General features: G+C 40.1%; 1 protein-coding gene across 1 annotated transcript in view; it reads left to right on the forward strand.

Annotated features, from left to right (window-relative positions):
• Window positions 1-19,260, forward strand: part of NYAP2 (neuronal tyrosine-phosphorylated phosphoinositide-3-kinase adaptor 2) — a 248,081-nt gene that overhangs the window by 91,875 nt on the left and 136,946 nt on the right. Inside the window, exon 2 of the mRNA XM_058533478.1 lies at window positions 4,584-4,885. Within this exon, the coding sequence (XP_058389461.1) occupies window positions 4,584-4,885 (302 nt within the window). The remainder of the gene's footprint in view (window positions 1-4,583; window positions 4,886-19,260) is intronic.

A 19,260-nucleotide genomic window follows, 5' to 3' on the forward strand; every position in this document is an offset into this window, starting at 1 on the left:
AAACCCATGGTAATCAAACCTTATAAGGCCAGGGTTGCCACATGTGACCTTTCAAAGAAACAGTTGGGCAAGGGAGTATCAAGATGGGTTCCACATGTTTTTATTTCTCCCCATCATGTAACAGCCGTGCCTTCTCCTGCTGATCAGGGTCAATGATCTCTTCTGCAATGGAGACTCGTCTTCTTGCCTGATGGCCACTAGACAAAGGGAGTTCAAATTGCCCAGGAGGCAGCTATAACTTGTTGTACAATGGGACCCTTGCTGTGTCTTCTAGAAAGAGTGTGCCTCTTTTGGTGACCCGGACCTCTAACCCTGTAGAGCCCAGAATTATGAGGACAGGAAGTGCAAAATTCCCCAATGGTCATTGGTTGATAGCTAACTTCATTTCTCATGGCAAGTTCTTTCTTGAAGGGAGATCTCAGTGGCATATACCACAGCTGCTGTACCAGTATTTGGTCCTCTGCCTCTAAAAGGATTATGCATCCCCACATATTTCCATGTAACTTGCAGTGCTTTCCTGTTGGAGGAGAATCTATCCCTACCCCCACTGACATCAAGTTTGGCTGTAAGACTGGTTTTAGCCAATGGAATGTGAGTGAAAGATTATATGCCCAATATAAGCAGAAGCTTTAAGAGATATTGTGTGGTTCAGTGAGTTTTCTTCTCTCTCTACCATGAGAATATATCCCTGTAGGAGCTAGATCCCAGAATGAAGAAGACATGCAGAGCAGAGCCACAGCTGATGCACAGCCAACCCAATTAATACAAGCAAGAAATCAACCTTTGTTGTTGTAAATTGCTAAGAATTGGGGATTGTTTGTTACTGCAGAATAACCTAACAAAATCTGACTGATACAATATACATTTTCTTATCTATGATATTTTGCCTGGTCTCTGGCAGGTCCCATCTATCTTACTTTCTGATATTTGTGTCTTCTTGGCTGTTTCTAGCTAACAGATATCTGCTCATTAATGGTTCTAACTAATGCTCTTAATGTTTCCGGGGTTTCTGGATTGGCTAAATTGGAAAAATCTGGATATCGGTTTTTTGTTTGTTTCTTTCTTTCTTTTGGTGAGGAAGATTAGCCCTGAGTTAACATCCGTTGTCAATCCTCCTCTTTTTGCTGAGGAAGATTGGCCCTGGGCTAACATCCGTGTCCATCTTCCTCTATTTTATATGTGGGACGCCTGCCACAGCATGGCTTGATAAGCAATGCATAGGTCCCTGCCTGGGATCTGAATCACCAAACCCTGGTCCACCAAAGCAGAGTGCATGAACTTAACCACTGTGCCACTGGGCTGGCCCCTGGATATCATTTTTAAAAACACAAACCTCGTTGGCTATACCTACAAAAATTCTGATTCAACAGATATGATTCAGTACCTGTCCTTAGCATGGTCCAGGAATCTGCGTATTTTTAAAACTTCACGTGTTCCTATAGTAAAGTCAGGAATTAATTGTATTTGTAATTCTACATTCTTCAATTTGCTTTAGACTAAATGTCTTTACTGGTCTCTTGAACCTAGATGTACCATAACCTTTATTGCTTACCTTTACCCTTGCCTTGGACAATGGCCTTTGTATCTAACTTATCTTCGCCCCATTTCTTCATCCTGCATTCACAGCCTGGTCAAATTAAACTTATACCTGACATCTACTATTGTTTGAAGCATATACTGAATTTCTCTTTGGAAGAAGCATTAGTGAGTGTGTATGTATGTGTGTATACATGTACATAAATGAACAAAAGCATAGAGAGTTAGGTGAAATTGTTTCATGCTGAAAAATGTAATTTTGAAATGAAGCAACAAAGCGAATTATCTGTCTGGGAAAAGGTGTAGGCCCTATTTAGGTCAAAAGTAACAGAGAAATTGCTGATACAATTATTCCTAGTAACTGTCTCATAAATGGCTGTGTGTATTAACACATGCAGAAATCCCCTCATGTGGCTATGTTGCTGGGAGTGAGATGACTGCCTAAATAAATCCTTAAAGTACCTTTGGTTCAATAATACGGCAACAGAAATAAGGAAAAGACATGAGGATGCAAAATGATTGAAGGCAAAGTTGGATGAGATCAAATATCTCATCTTCTATGAGAAAGATCAAGGCCACAATCATCACAAATGAAAGATAAACCTTTCCATCCCACCACACCCATCCCCCACCTCCACTTCCCCTAGTCTACCTTAAATTCTTAATGATTTTTCATAAAGCGTTCCATTTGAGTAAACTTCTAGTTTATTTCTTGATTGATGTGCTTAAGAAAGCACAGAAAATATAACGCATGAAACCATCACACAGACTGCTTACCACCAGGATGTGAAAACCTCCACTTAGCCATCTCTTTGATTTCATCCATGCTTTGGATATCCATTGCTCTGGTTAGTACACTGAGCTTCCAGCCACCTTTATTTCGTTTTGCAAAGATGGTATATCTAGTGTCTGAATATCAACTCAAAATATTCAGAAATAAATGAAATAAATGTAAAAATATTTTTGATTGAGTGGCAAGTTTTATCAAAATTGAATGCTAGAATCAGCGTCTCATGTTCTTGAATCCTTTCTGGCTCTATCCACACTGGTCATATAATTGTCGTAAGTCCTCAACTGAAGAGAAGAAAAAAAACTCATTTCCTGGGGCCGGCCCGGTGGTGTAGTGGTTAAGTTTGTGCACTCTGCTTCAGCGGCCCGGGGTTCACAGGTTTGGATCCCAGGCGTGGACATATGCACTTTTTATCAAGCCATGCCGTGGCAGGCATCCCACATACAAAGTAGAGGAAGATGGGCACAGTTGTTAGCCCAGAGCCAATCTTCCTCAGCAAAAAGAGGAGGATTGGGAACAGATGTTAGCTCAGGGATATCTTCCTCACCAAAAAACAAAAACACAAACAAAAAAACTCATTTCTCATTATTGTTCCTACTAGGAGGTAAAATTTATGACAAACATTATAACGATGTGAAAGATACAATAAAGAGAATTGCAAAACTTTCCCTCGAATTCCATGGTGTTATAAATGCAAAGCCAACTTAAAATTAAGGTTAAAAAAAAGCCTGAATAAACTTGTCTGAAAAGGTAGACTCAACAGGCTTCCAAAATTCATATACTCAAAGTTACATTTTACCATTCATGCATGTCTGAGAAAATCTGTCAAATATTTCTAACAGTGTTTCTTTTTGTTTTCTCTATTGACGAATGAACATAAATGGAGAAAACTCTAGAAAAATCTGTCTTTTAAAATTTTACATTGTCATTCATGCCCTTTCTCTCCATAAAGCACTCACTCTGATTTAATAACATAGAGAAAGGCCCAACAGTCATTGACTATATGATTAGTTAAGCTTCAAACTAAGATTTCCCTTTTTTTTTTTTTTTGGTCAGGAAGATCAGCCCTGAGCTAACATCCATGCCAATCCTGCTCTTTTTGCTGAGAAAGACGGGCCCTGAGCTAACATCTATTGCCAATCCTCCTCCTTTTTTTTCCCTTTTTCTCCCCAAAGCCCCAGTAGATAGTTGTATGACATAGTTGCACATCCTTCTAGTTGTTGTATGTGGGACACCACCTCAGCATGGCTGGAGAAGTGGTGCCTCAGTGCGCGCCCGGGATCCGAACCTGGGCCGCCAACAGCAGGGCGCGCGCACTTAACCACTAAGCCATGGGGTCGGCCCCAAACTGAGATTTCTTATATGTTCAAATTTTGGTTCAAACTTTCCTATGTAAAACTTAAGAACCTTACATTTAGAAACTTCGCATACTCTGAATATTTATGAGGTATTTAGAACTATCCCAGGATCAGATGACATTTTAACTACACTTCTTTATTAGATGTTGCTATTTTATTCTGTGAGGCTAGCTTATTAGTAGAACTAAGTTTCTGGTGTAACTGAAGGATTCTGCAGGACTAAGAGAGGTTGACAATTCCTTCACTGATTTAAGGAAATATTTTTCCTTCCTGCCTTCCTCCTTCCCTCCCTTTCCTCCCCTCTACCCTTCCTTTGCCTCCTCCTCTCTTCCTGTCCCCCTTCTTGCCTTTCTCTCTCTCTCTCTGTTGTATCTGGTAACGGAACCCCCCTTTGTTGTTGTCATTGCTTGTTTTGTTTTTCCCACTTTATTAACCAGGTAGAAGTAGGGATGATTTTGATGAAGTGGAGGAGAGCCTTAGGTGCTGCCACTCGACATCAGTCATGTGTCGAAAGACCGTCCATGAGTCATTGTCACGGAATTCTTGTTTACTTTATACGCCACTGACAAAGTTTACCTCCAACTAAGAAAATCAGTTGAAGATGCAATGTGTGATGCAGTATTTTTTTCTTTGGAATACTATTTTGAGAGTATCTAGAGACCAGAATACCAGAATATCTGGAAATAAGTGTTAGGATTTCTAATTATAATCAAGTTATATTTGCTTTATTGTCATATTTAATGCAAAAGTATAGAATGTTTTCATGCTAATGGAAATGTTTCTTCACCCATCTAAAGTTAAAATATGAACTATCGCCTATTATCAATATGCTTGTACCCGTGACCTTGCACACCTGGCTCCGTTTCTCTTCACGGATTTCGGTCTCCTTTCTCTTACAGCATAGGTGGAGAAGTGGGACGGGGCCACGACGGCACTTACGTGGGCAAACACTTCCGCATGGGATTCATGACCATGCCTGCTCCTCAGGACAGACTCCCCCATCCTTGCTCCAGTGGCTTTACCGTGAGGTCGCAATCCCTGCACTCGGTTGGGGGCACAGATGATGACAGCAGCTGTGGCTCCCGGAGACAGCCACCACCCAAACCCAAGCGAGACCCCAGCACCAAGCTGAGCACATCCTCGGAGACGGTCAACAGCACACCTGCCAGTAAGAGTGGGAAAGCCCCTGAGCGGACCGAAGGTAACACACACCATGCCTACATCACTAGAAACAGATTTCAGATTTCACATGAGCATCTGCCTTCCTCCCTGGGTCACATAATCCTGCCTCCATCTCCCAGAAGTCCCAGAAAAGAAGAACTGGGGGAGTGGGGTATATTTATTGGGATGTTGTCAAATGACACCCAGAAAAATATATTTAATTTGTATCATCAGAAAGGGAAGGCAATATTTGAGTTTTCTTATCCTCTTAAAGTTTTGAATCATTAGGAAATAATTTTGCCTAGAAATATATCCAAAATGTATGTTTTCTTCCTTTTTTTAGTATTACTGTAACCAAACTCAGTGAGTTCATCTCTTGATGAGTGAGGAGCTGAAAAGCACAACCAAGGCAGAAGTAGGTGAAGAAAAGGTTTATTGCTTGTGCAAGCAATGGAGAACACTAGGGATAGCTCCCAAAGCAGTGTCTCTCGGATGGTAGGGACTTGATACACAAGAGAGCAGAGGATAACAGGTTTATTTGTAACAACTGTGTGCCTTTAGGGCACATGCTTAACAGGTAAATATGCTATTACATACATCGCATGATCTGAAAATGGCTGCTTCAACCCTCCCAGAAAGGAGAATTTAAGATGCTAATGGGTTTAAAGTAACTTTAGGACACTTGGTGCTGGAACATTCTGCTGGGGGGGGGGGTGGTTCTTGCTGCAAATATGTAAATTTCTCTGCAAGATAGCAACATCTGCGAAAGGGAGACATCAATTTCTGGGAAACAGATCACATAGTTTCTTCTTGTCTGAAAAACATTTAACAAATCATGTTAGTTGTTGATCAGATCCTCAGTAACCCCAAATTTGCCTGGTTCCCTGGTCACATTAGTTCTATAATTATAGAAGTACTATGTGAGTATTAGGGAAACCTGGTAATGCAGGAAAATATACAGAAGAAAAAATTGTGATCATCTTTAGAAATAATCATTCTTTATTTTATGAATTCATGCATGTATGTGTGTACGCTTGTAGTATATACACACACATACGTGGGTGTGTATATATTTCAGTCTCCAATCTTTATCTCTAATTTCTACCTATACATGTATTTTTCCTCAGCTATGAAATAAACAACTCAAGTATGTCTCAGTCTCCTTGCTGGTGTATGAATAAATTAGGTCAGGTTAACCTCAGATCTCACCAGCTCTTTAGCCCTTACTTGAATAAGTAAGTTTCAGGTTTCCTGAGTCTTCCCTGCCAGTCCCTTGGTGGGAGAGTAGTTTCAAGCATGCTTTGATAAGAGCCCATTCAGATTTTTGTTTGTTAGTTGTGGAAAACACTTCAAGGTTCCCAGTGCTGCCAGTGGCCAGCTTGAGAGCAAGGCTCTGCCAGCTCCCATAGTCTTTCTTCCAGCCTGTCGGTCCCTGACATTCTCCACAGCAGGCTTCCCTGAGCCCCCAGTATACCCAGTTTCACAGCGGTGTGCAGCAGAGAGTGGAAGCCAGGCCATCCTTTCCTCAACTGGGCAGAGTTCTTTGTCACCTGGGCTCCCCAGTCCCTAACGAAAGCTCCCTCATCTTCTGGTCTAATCTTCCCACAGCAGATCAGACCTAATCCATGAGGTGTGCCCATGAGGCATGTTCCATCTCTTCCATTACCCTCTTCTCTCCTTTCTCCCATATTGCTGCCCAAGCACCGTTAGGCAAAGAACAAAAAGATTCAGTGCATACTGAAGAATACAAATAAATGCCTGGAGATGGAGCTAGTCCATCCTTTCTACAAAGAAAATCTGCACTTAGGTTCAGTTTTTCTACTACGTATATATGCAAAAATACGTCGCGAGTATGTGCATGTGTGTGAGAATGCATGTATGAATAACGTGTTTGTGTGTGCATATTTACAAAATTGAAATCATAGTATGTAGAGTTTTGTGTTTTCACTTATTTTCTTATGACTATTTTCCAATTTGTTAAGAAACACAATTTTTAAGGAGAGAAGTGTATTCACAATACTTTAATCATTATCTTCTTGATGAATATTTAGGTTGGTTCCAGTTTGTCCTGCTGTGATGAATAGCACTGCAATGAAGATGTATGTCTGTCTGTTATTTGTGTAACTGGATTGTTCCTCTGCTGCCTTACAGTAGATTAGAAATGTGATCCTTTTTTCTCATGATTCAAGGTCATCAGTATGTCCTTCAACCTGTAACACAGAGATGCTTTTAGAAACAATTTAGGTGTTTCATTTACTTGTTAATACACTAAAGGGCCCTAGATATCTGCCTTTGTAAATTTTAAATATTGTTCTTAGGTTTCCTCTGATATTGATACATGGTGCCTTTCACTTCTGTTTATTTTCCATGATCTTTTTTCCAGAAGTCACCTCTCTCCTGCTTTTACTGCCAGAAAACTACATAATCAATTACATTAGATTGTTTGCCAAAGAAGATCACTGTTTTAGAACTGCGGTCTCTGAATGATGAGGGTCTGAATGTAATCTAGAATGAGTCAAGAATAAAGGGGAATAACAGAACCCTCTGAAGGGGAGGGAAAAGATGAAACAGAAAAGGAAAGCAGCCAGTAAGAGGTGTGATAGCAAGTAGTGTAACGCTGCTGGAGATATTCCTGGAAGCAGTGTAAAATACACACCTCAGAATAGCCCCCTTCAGGGGAGGAGGACCTGGGGTATCCATAGTAAACCCATGGGGAAAATCATGATGATTGTCCCATAGCAGAAACATTTGAGTGGCAATTCAGTCGTCTTAAAAATGGAACTAGGGGGGGCCGGCCCAGTGGCGCAAGCGGTTAAGTGCGTGCACTCCACTGCGGCGGCCCGGGGTTCGCCGGTTCGGATCCTGGGCATGCACCGACGCACCACTTGGCAAGCCATGCTGTGACGGCATCCCATATAAAGTGGAGGAAGATGGGCATGGATGTTAGCCCAGGGCCAATCTTCCTCAGCAGAAAAAAGAAAAAAGAGGAAGATTGGCAGATGTTAGCACAGGGCTGATCTTCCTCACCAAAAAAAAAAAAAAAAGAAAAAGATGGAACTAGGGGCTGGCTGGTGGCATAGTGGTTAAGTTTGTGCACTCCACTTTGGCGGCCCAGGGTTCATGGGTTCAGATCCCCGGCATGGACCTACACCCTGCTCATCAAGCCATGCTGTGGCAGTATCCCACATACAAAATATAGAGGAAGACTGCCACAGATGTGAGCTCAGCGACAATCTCCTCAAGAAAAAAGAGGAAGATTGGCAAAAGATATTAGTTCAGGGCAAGTCTTCCTCACCAAAAAAAAAAAAAAAGGAGATAATTACCATTCATTTGGGATGCTTTAGGTAGCTAGTTCCTGAGGTAGAGAAGCTCATAATTCTCTTTCAGATCCCTTCACATCTAAGGATTTAGGGCTCCAAATAGCTAGTTATCAAACAGAAGACAGCAGCTCTATTATCTTTGTTTCTTCTGAGGACGGAAGAGGAGACAGTGACTAAATTATAGTAGCAGCAATGACTTAAGTTAGATTTGGAAAACTACTTGATGGGCATTGAGCCTTATTAAACGCTAGGTCCAAGTTCAACATCTCTCCGCAAAAGGAGCTCTAACGGTGGATTGAGGAGCTTTCAGCTGTAGTGCATCTTTGAGGATGGTCAGTGGACCAGATGGACTCTTAGGATGTGGTGCAGAAATGGTCGACTTCTACAGAAGAATGATTCTCAATGCAAATTTCACCTTCTCTTCAGAACACTTAATAAAAAGGCAATTAAAAAACTGGAAACATTCAAATTTCTTCTGCCAACTTATGACTTCAATAACAATAAGAGAGAATCAGGGCTTAGTTCGGAGATGGGGAAAAAAATCTTGAATCCAAATGCCTGCATGCGTATGTGTGTACTCAAAGCCAAAATTGTATAAATATGTAGATTGTTCTTTTATGAATTCTCAGTTCGTTATAGTTGTGAGTTAACTGGAGTTCATTACAGAGCATATGTTTTCTTTACAATTTTTCTAGCCATCAAAATTATAACAAAGATGAAAAGTGACTTTTATAAATCTTAGTCTGTCTTTTCTTTTTACATTAAATGTCAGCAAAATCAAAATATTGATTCAGTGGCATTACAATGATTTCCATGGTAACCAGCTTCTATTTAAGTAGGGGATTATGACTTCCCTGTGGATAGAAGTAAAAATGAACTGGACTTGTAGCAAAACAGCTTTTCAGAGTAGGGAATAAAATCTCTTAATGATGTATACAAACACACAAAAAAATCACATACCAAGAAAAGTATAATTTAGTTTTTAAAAATTGTAATTTTGTCACATTAAAAATATACGTTTACTATTTTATTTTAGGATTTTATACAGTAATAGCATCTTTAAAAAATCATACAGTGGAGAAGATAAACTGGCAATAAGTATGTGATAAACATTTTAATTGTTCTTTTCTATTGCCTCAATGTTGTACCTGCTTAGTTTGAGGAAAGATTAGATGAAATAAAGAGAGTTAACTAGACAGAAGAGGGGCCCTTCAAGCTGTGTCTTATGTACGATCTAGAAAAAGCAAGAACAGTGCCACCTCACATCCACCATTCCCATTGTTCAGGTAAACACATATCCCATTCCTCGATAGCGTCATTGTTAGGGATGCTGTGTGGTACAGGCAAAAGCAACTGTACTTAGAGTTAACACACAAATATTGACTTTGGACAAGTGATCCAATAAGACTGTTTATTTACCTTTAAAATGATTATAAAGAACTGAAAATTGATCTTGCCTTGCCTCCCTCACAGCCTTATGACAACCTAGTAGGCTAATGCCCACAATGGTGCATGGTAGAAAGAAATTGCTATACAAGCATGTTAATACTATTTTAAATGTGTAATTACCACCTATTAGTGTGCCTGAATACCACGAAATTTTGGTTTGGTGAAGCACATATTAAAAATATATAGAAAAGGAAAAGAAAGGCCATACGCATACACACTTTACATGTTAGAGGCTTAAAACTTTTACACAATGACCTGAATTAACAGGGAAGTATTCTCCAGGTGTAATAATCTTTTCATAACATTATGACAATATAATATTTGGTATGATGAGGAAAACACTTTTATTAAATTCAAGCACCTCTACACTTTGGAGTTTTTGTTTTTTTTTTCCAGAACTGAAAATAATTTTATTTTATTTATTATTATTTTTTTAATGTTTTGTTTATTGCAGTAACATTGGTTTATAACATTGTAAAAATTTCAGGTGTACAGCATTATACTTCTATTTCTGCATAGATTACATCATGTTCACCACCAAAATACTAATTACAACCCCTCACCACACACATGTACCGAATTATCCCTTTCACCCTCCTCCCTCCCCCCTTCCCCTCTGGTAACCACCAATCCAATCTCTGTCTCTATGTGTTTGTTTATTGTTGTTATTATCTACTACTTAATGAAGGAAATCATACGGTATTTGACCTTCTCTCTCTGACTTATTTCACTTTGCATAATACCCTCAATGTCCATCCATGTTGTCACAAATGGCTGGATTTCATCGTTTCTTATGGCTGAGTAGTATTCCATTGTGTATATATACCACAGCTTCTTTATCCATTCGTCCCTTGATGGGCTCTTAGGTTGCTTCCAAGTCTTGGCTATTGTGAATAACGCTGCAATGAACACAGGGGTGCATGTATCTTTACGCATTGGTGTTTTCAAGTTCTTTGGATAAATACCCAGCAGTGGAATAGCTGGATCATATGGTAGTTCTATCCTTGATTTTTTGAGGAATCTCCATACTGTTTTCCATAGTGGCTGCACCAGTTTGCACTCCCATCAGCAGTGTATGAGAGTTCCCTCCTCTCCACATCCTCTCCAACACATGTTGTTTCCTGTCTTGTTAATTATAGCCATTCTGATGGGCGTGAGGTGATATCTCATTGTAGTTTTGATTTGCATTTCACTGATAGTGAGTGATTTTGAACATCTTTTCATGTGTCTGTTGGCCATCTGTATATCTTCTTTGGAGAAATGTCTGTTCAGGTCTTTTGCCCATTTTTTAATTGGGTTGGTAGTTTTTTGTTGTTGAGATGCATGAGTTCTTTATATATTTTGGAGATTAAGCCCTTATCAGAATTATGGTTTGCAAATATTTTCTCTCAATTGTTAGGTTGTCTTTTCGTTTTGTTGATGGTTTCCTTTGCTGTGCAGAAGCTTTTTGGTTTGATGTAGTCCCATTTGTTTATTTTTTCTATTGTTTCTCTTGCCCGGTCAGACATGGTGTTTGAAAAGACGTTGCTAAGATTGATGTCGAAGAGCGTACTGCCTATGTTTTCTTCTAGAAGTTTCACAGTTTCAGGTCTTACATTCAAGTCTTTAATCCATTTGGAGTTAATTTTTGTGTATGTTGTAAGGTAAGGGTCTACTTTCATTTTTTTGCATATGGCTATCCAGTTTTCCCAACACCATTTGTTGAAGAGACTTTCTTTTCCCCATTGTATGTTCTTGGCTCCTTTGTCAAAGATTAGCTGTCCATAGATGTGTGGGTTTATTTCTGGGCTTTCGATTCTATTCCATTGATCTGTGTGTCTGTTTTTGTGCCAGTACCGTGCTGTTTTGGTTACTATAGCTTTGTAGTATATTTTGAAATCAGGGAGTGTAATACCTCCAGCTTTGTTCTTTTTTCTCAGGATTCCTTTAGCTATTCGGGGTCTTTTGTTGTTCCATATAAATTTTAGGATTCTTTGTTCTATTTCTGTGAAAAATGTTGTTGGAACTTTGATAGGGGTTGTATTGAATCTATAGATGGCTTTAGGAAGTATGGACATCTCAACTATGTCAATTCTTCCAGTCCAAGAGCATGGAATATCTTTCCATTTCTTTGTGTCTTCTTCAATTTCTTTCAGAAATGTTTTATAGTTTTCCTTTAAAAACAAAAAAAAAAACTAAGTATTCCTAACTTCCATTTGTTATGAACTCTTCCTTCAAGTCATTTCCAAACCTTAACTTATGATATTATTTCATGATTATCTCTTCACAAAGCAATGAGGAAATATTTTCTGATCTTACCTTCTAGAGACGTTTAGTAGAATCATATCTATGAATCAAAAATTGGAATACCTGCAGAAATATTTGGAATCATGACTGTTCTTAAAAACTTAAAATGTGTGGTTGAGCCAGAACCAACTGAAGGCTAAGTTCATTGTAAAGTCACTGCCTTAAAAACAAAAACAGAAACAAATTCCTGCTTAAAGGTTACCAAAAAAAAGTAAGTTACAGCCTTTAACAATGTTGTTTTTCATGCCTCCATTTATTCAGCCAATACTCTGAGCGCCTGCTTTGTACTGGGGATCCAGTGGTGGACAGGACAGAAGTGATCCTTTCCCTTATGTTACAACCAATGTTGTTTGCAGGTCTCCAACTCAGCCTGTTTTCCTCTATCCACATCACAGGGAAAGCACTGATTTAAAGAAATCATTTCTAGAAACCAGAAAATCTGGCATGCAACGATGTGAGTTTCTTCTATATAATTAGTTGTTTAGCTCTGGACGAAATAGTTTAACACGTTTTAATAATGTGATTTTTCCTACAAAGAATATTTGTTGCTCTTTTGCTGTTTGGTGTTGACAGTTTAAATTGCCTGAATTTGATTTTCTACCAAAGTAAAGCTTCAAGCAACCTGTGGGCATTTGAGGAGAGAGGAGGAGAAACAGGTCGAGTGTGCTTATTATCTTGGGGAGCTTACAGGTTTCCCAGGTCACAATTCCATTTTGGGAACCTAAATCAGCACCGGTCAGAGCCAGCCATGTAATTGATTTTGCTTTCTCAGTTACTAGCCCAGAACTCTGATACTAATAAGGTGATCATAGATTTTTTTTTAAAGATTATTCCTTTTATAACTCAGCAGGACATATTAGAAAATCATGGGCTTTAGAGCCAAACAGTCTTTGGTTTCATATCAGTGCTGCCAAGATTTAGCACTCTTTCTCTCAGCCTCAGTTTCCTCATCTGTAAAATGGGAATAGCAATATGGATCTTATGTGGTAGGGAGAATGGTATCCAAGATTCTCCACTCCCTGCTATACTCGCCCTGTATATTCCCTGGAACTGACATACCATTGGTTGCTTGAAGATGGAAGGGGCCATGTGGCAAAGAATGTGGGCAGCCTCTAAGAATTGAGAGTAGTCTCCAGCTAAAAGCCAGCAACGAAACAGGTTCCTCGGTCCTATAATTGCGAAGAACTGAATTCTGCCAACAACAAGAATGAGCTTGGAAGTGGATTTTTCCCCAGCACCTCCGGACAAGGACTCAGCCTGGCTGCCACCTTGATTTCAGCCTGTGGGACCCTGAGCAGAGAACCCAGCCTTCTGGGTTCTGGCTGTGCCCAGACTTCCGATCTACAGAACTGTGAGCTAACAGAGAGGTATTGATTTTTAAGCTGCTGTGTTTGTGATAACTTCTTATGTAGCAGTGGCAAAGTAATCCATCTTACCAAGTTGTTAGACAGAAAACGTGAGGTCAAAAATGTTAGCAAAACACGTGCTTAGAGCCTGACGTATAGAAGATGTGCAGTAACCTTGCCGCCCTTCCTCGCTCGGCACTGGGCTGTATTCTAAGGTAGTGGAGGGTAGTTAAGACAGTGCCACTGGCTTTCCAAACTTCCCAGGCCAGACCTTGAAAGTACATCAGATCATGGAGCCTCGGAAAATGCTGACATATCAGGTCTCTTGAGCATCTGCTTAGCTCTTTCTGAATTTGTTCAGATCTTTTCCCGAAAGAGCCCTTTACCAACAGTTTTTGTTCCTTCAAAGGGCTCAGCAGTGGCTTTTCGGTGGCGTTTTGAATGGCTCATTTGGATGACTGCAACTTTTCTGCGTAGGGCCTTTATTCACACAACGAGTGGCACTTGTATTTCACAGTGCGCTCCCAAGATGTACTCAAAGTCCCGTTTGGCAACACATTAATAAAACACAAAGAAAGTGGAAAACAAGCTCTCAAAATCTTCACCATTTTGGCATTGGGTAATGTTCTAGTGTGCATTCTTGTTTATTTTATGGGATGAAATTGATACCGAACCAAGTGGGCTCGCCTCCTGGTGAGTCAAATAAGACTCTGCACCAGTGGAAGTTGTCTCACAAAGTAAAGTGTGTTTGCAGCAAATAGGAGGCCATGAGGAATCATTTCCAAAGTCATGGCATCCCCGAACAAAGGGAAGCAGGAACTTTTATTTAGTTGCGGAATGAATATTCGAAAGAGAGAGACGGATATCACTTGCACAAGCGCAGTTGGAGAACATGCTTCCACATAATGAGGCCTAAGCTCCTCCTGGAGAGATCATTGCATTAAAAATAAAGCAAAGGTCATGGGCATAGCTCTTGTGGTGAGGCTTGGTCAGTTTCAGGATGGCTGCTGGTTATATCTCCTTAAAACACTAAAGGAAAAGAAACAACTTGGAAAAACAGTTAAGTGCTTCCAAATTCACCTTTGAGTTTCTCAAGGCGCCTAGTCAGTGACAAAATGTGGGAGATTATCATCGAAGGCCCACATTCCTGGATCTCTCTTTCCAGGTTGACAGAATCAGAAGTTGCTAGGTTTCCTAGTGTCAAAGCCATCTGTCAAACCAGGCGCTGCTCAGGTGAAGATAGACTTGTATGTCTACACTGTGTGATCTTTTTCTAAATGTACCCTGAGGCCCCTGAATGAAATGGTTTGCAAGTCAAATCATCATGTAACACATCTTCCTCTCAGTTCTTGCCATGGTTGTTGATTCTAGTCCAAAGAACTGCCCTGCCTCTTTAGTGGTCTCACTCAACATCCCTCTATTGAGAATCTGAATTTGGCCTAATTTGTCTTACATTCCCAAGAGGATTTTTGTTTACGTTGTTGACACAGATGGATTCTTCCAGGAGAGACCAGCAAGCCCAAAGTTCCTGAGTCTATTGTGATCAGAGCATTGTTTTGAGGGTGTTCTATTGCTGTGCAACAAATGGACACAAATTTAGTGGCTTAGAACCACAGACCTTTACTATCTCATGGTTTCTGTGAGTCAGGAGTTTTCTCCAGGTCTCCCAAGGCTGCAGTCCAGGTGCCAGCTGGGGCTGGGTTCTCGTCTGAGGCTCAGGGTCCTTCCCAAGCTCACATGGTTGTTGGCAGAGTTCATTTCCTTGCAGTTGTAGAATACACAATATCTTGCTTCTTCGAGGACAGCAGGAGAGAGAGTCTATCTCACTTGGTTCTCTGCCTATGGGGAAATCCTGGATCTTCTTTTAAATAGCTGACCCAGGATAATCTCCCTTTTGATAATCCCCCTCAGAGGCAGTTGACTCCCTTGGAGTCAACTGATTAGGAACCTTAATTACAATTGGAAAATCCTTTCACGTTTTTTCATGTACAGTCATGTGCTGCATAATGACGATTTGGTCAATGACAGACTGCATGTATGACAATGGTCCCCACAAGATTAGTACCAAATAGCCTAGGTGTGTACTAGGCTATACCATCTAGGTTTGTGTAAGTACATTCTATGGTATTCGCACAATGATGAAATCACCTACTGATGCATTTCTCAGAACATATCCCTGTCAATGAGTGATGCATGACTGTACTGTAACTTAATCATGTAAGTAAAATGCCATCACATTCACAGTCCTGCTTGCACTCAAGGAAAGAGAATTGAGTAGGACGTAAGACCCAGAGGGCATGAGTCTTGTGGACAGCCTAGAATTCTGCCTACTCAGAGTGATACAAAAGAGAATAAGTATATATTGCTTTCCTAGAAACGATCGAACTATCTGGTTGAATACTTCAGACGTCAACTTGTGGAAATTTGATTAGCAATGCGGGAAATAAACTGTGATTCAATAGAATAATATAAATATCACAAGGTAATCTAAATAATTGTAAAGAAATAGGGCAAAATATAACTTCCTTCTCCATTTCTCTCCTTATCTTCCCTTTTTTCCATTTATGGAAATCACCCCTGCTGCAAAATGCCTAGATTATTTTATTGAGCTAAAAGTGGGAAAATCTCTTTTTTTTTTGGCTTCAGCCTTATCTAGAAGACATCAGAAAATGCACTTCTCAATCCAGCGGCCCCCATGCCAAAGAACATCTAGAACTTAAAGATCCAAGTAAAATATTGACACCAAAGTGGTGCAAATATTAAAAATTGTAGGGTGCACATCAGTCTGTTTGATCATCACTGCCGATTTTCCTAGCTGCTAAGCTCTCTTGTTGACCCAGTAGGCTAGCTTGACCCAGTATAGTCACTGTCCCCTAAAATGCCAGATGGATGTGGGCTAGATAACGTACAGCATCCTTGATACGGTTATGGTGCTCCCCAGTGCTTTGGTCTGTGGATTTCTCCAGGACCCCAGGATTGTAGATTGGTGGTTGTAATTTATTCTAAGTACTTTCCTATCCTCTGCCTGTCTGTTGAGTAGCGTTTTGATGACAAATAAAGATGAGACTACATGTTCCCAAGGTATGCTACTTCTGAACTGCAACAACTGCATCAATTTCCAGTTATGGGTAAATGGACATCAGAAAGCACGTGTCTTCAAACGAAGTGGAAAGTACTAAATGTAACCCTCATTGCAACTTTCCCCATGGCCTCTGTTTTTGTCTGCCCTCAAGCTTGGATAGAGATTTATCTCTTCTTTGCAATTATACTAAAACACTAAGGAGTAATTCAGTAAACTGTTAAATTACTAATTGCTAAGATTTTGTAAGGAAAATAGAGGAAAGTAGTTGATAACCTGCCTTCCTTAAACAACCTCTACTTCTCTTACTTTCTCTCTTTGCAAAGCCCTTGCCTCTCCTGTATTTCTTTCGACTTCAATCTGGCCCCTAAATCCTGAGGATAACTGAGAACATCATCCTTAGAACACAGTTCAGAGCCTCCTTGCATTTACATAAGCATGTCCCCTGGGGGTTAACCTGGCCCCATCGCAACTTTCCAACTCCAGTCAGTGTCTTTTTGAGAGTATTTCTGGTAAAAACGTTTTCTCTCATTTGATTACATAAAGCATTTGATAACTTATCAAACAGTTAAAATGTATTTTTTATTTAAAAAGTGGCATGATCTTCCTTTATACCTACACTCTCCATCTCATAGATGTAATAATGATGGGAAGGACTCTTTCTAGTGGGTGAACTCTCCCCAAGGCATGCTGGAAATGGGGTTAGCTTATTTCAGACTAATCTAACCTTGACTACCAGTCTACCCTACTTCTAACCTTGACCCAGTGGCCTCCTCGAGCCACCATCTTGCATCTCTCCTTCATTGTTCGGCTGGTTTCTAAAAGGCCTTCTGCATGTGCTTGCTCCACTGCCTGAGCTCTCATTTGTTCCAGATCCATCCCGTCCCGCTATCTGACTCTGCCCTCACCGTGCCACTGAATCCAATCTTGGTTGTCATCTCAACAGCGTCCTTCTATCTGTATCCTTTGTTACTTCTCTTCAGCATTTTAGACTGTTGAAAACTCCCATATTTCCTAAATCCCCTGATCCTTTGTTTTTCATGCATGGCTATCTACTGGTTTTCTTCCTCTGACTACTTCCTAAGTCTCTTTTGAGGGTATCTCTTGTTCTGCCTGATTCTTAAATGATGATGTCTCCAGACTCTGACCTTGGCTCTTATCTCCTCACTCTAATATTTGTTGAATAAATAAGTGATGAATTCTACATACTCTCCAAATGTCTGACTGAATCTCTGAATCCACAACTGTCTGTAGATACCACAGAGTCTTCAAACTAATCATATCCATCCACAGGGAACCAGTCATTTCCTCCATGTTTCCTCTCTTGATACCCTGGTTAGAAATGTGAGACCTTATCAGACTGCTCACCTTACCTAACCCCTGACATCTAATTGATTATCAAGTGTGGCCAATTCTGCTCCTCATACCCTCATGTCTGACCCTCTCCATCATTTGCTCTTTTACTCTCTCATCTCAGGCCATCGTCATTTCTCACCTGAACACCTGCACGGGCACCTCACTGGTCTCCTCTCCTGCAGCCTCACCTTCTCAAACCATCCAGAGAGTTTCCTCATGTGCACGTGCAGTTGTATCACTATTCTACCCGTGATTTTATCCGATCGCGTCCATCCTGTTCATCATTTACCTGATGAAAGCCTAACTCTTTAGCACAACCTTCATCATCTGACCCCTTCCAGCCCGCAGAGCCACATCTCCCTCTGTTCATACTTCTCGTAGCAGTCCCAAACTACATAATTTTCTCTGAACAAGCCAAGCTTGTTCCTGCCTTTGTGCCCTTCTGTGCATGTGCAATTCCCTCTTTCTCAATGTCTTCTCTAAATTAGTTTTTATGGCAAATTTCCACTCATCCTTGAAGGTCCCAGGGCAACTGCTACCTTCTCTATGATAATGTATGTAAGCACATTTTTTCTGTGATTGAAATGTATGTTGTGTATAATTCCAGTATACCTGTTAGTATATTTTATTCTAAATATTTCTAAGTATTTTTTGTAGCCTAATGAGTCTAAGCACTCCTTAAAGATACGGACCTTGTTTTTTGTCTGCGCACCTTCAATGCCTACCACAGAGTAGGGCTTAATAGATAATGTTGAAGCATATTTTGAATAACATGCTATTTCATAAATGAGTTTTCCAGGAGACTAATTGCTACAAAGAGTTAATGCAGTCTCAAGAATCTTTAATGTAGAAAGAAGTTCAGGCAATTGGAGAGCTTAGAGGAAAAGCACGGTGATTCATGATCCTCAGGGAGCAAGTCTATCGGCCATCCATCTATCACTTCAGTCCCAGCTTTGTTTACAATTTAGTAACCACTCTGAATGATTTAAAAGAGATTGTTCTGTTTCCTCTTAGGTTTGTAAAAACTTGTAATATATTCTCTCCATTGTTTTATATTTCTGGATCTTGGTAAGCACACAAATTAATTAGGGGTGGTGGCAAAGAATACTGTTGACAGGCTATAATGTGTTATTGGCACCACGTACCTTTTAGTTCATCCTCATGTTATAAATCAAAGAATGTTCAGCTTGTGCCATTCAGAAATGGCACAAAAAAATTCAAAAAAAGAAGTTTCTCGATTAAGATGCAATAGATTGCTGAGATTTCTTTCCCTTAAATGACTTCTGGAAGTTAGTTTTAATCTTTCCTTTTCTTATATATTTCGAGGTTTCCCTCATAGTCTTAGCAGCCAGTATATTCTTCCAGATGAATTCTGTTTTTCTGTTCTATAGGCATCCAGCTTCTAAGCAGTTCTCTGCTCTACCTTCGAGAAGAATGTGCAAAGTCATTTTTTAAGGCAGAGTGACTGCATGTGTGCATAAATCTTGCCTTTAATTGACCTCGACGGAGCATACACTTATGGCTGGAGTGCTTTGATTTTATGGCTTTATGTCTGTGCTGAGAGTTTCTATAATATGTA

The sequence above is a fragment of the Diceros bicornis genome, chromosome 37 (assembly GCF_020826845.1).
Source record: "Diceros bicornis minor isolate mBicDic1 chromosome 37, mDicBic1.mat.cur, whole genome shotgun sequence".
Taxonomy (NCBI): Eukaryota; Metazoa; Chordata; class Mammalia; order Perissodactyla; family Rhinocerotidae; genus Diceros; species Diceros bicornis.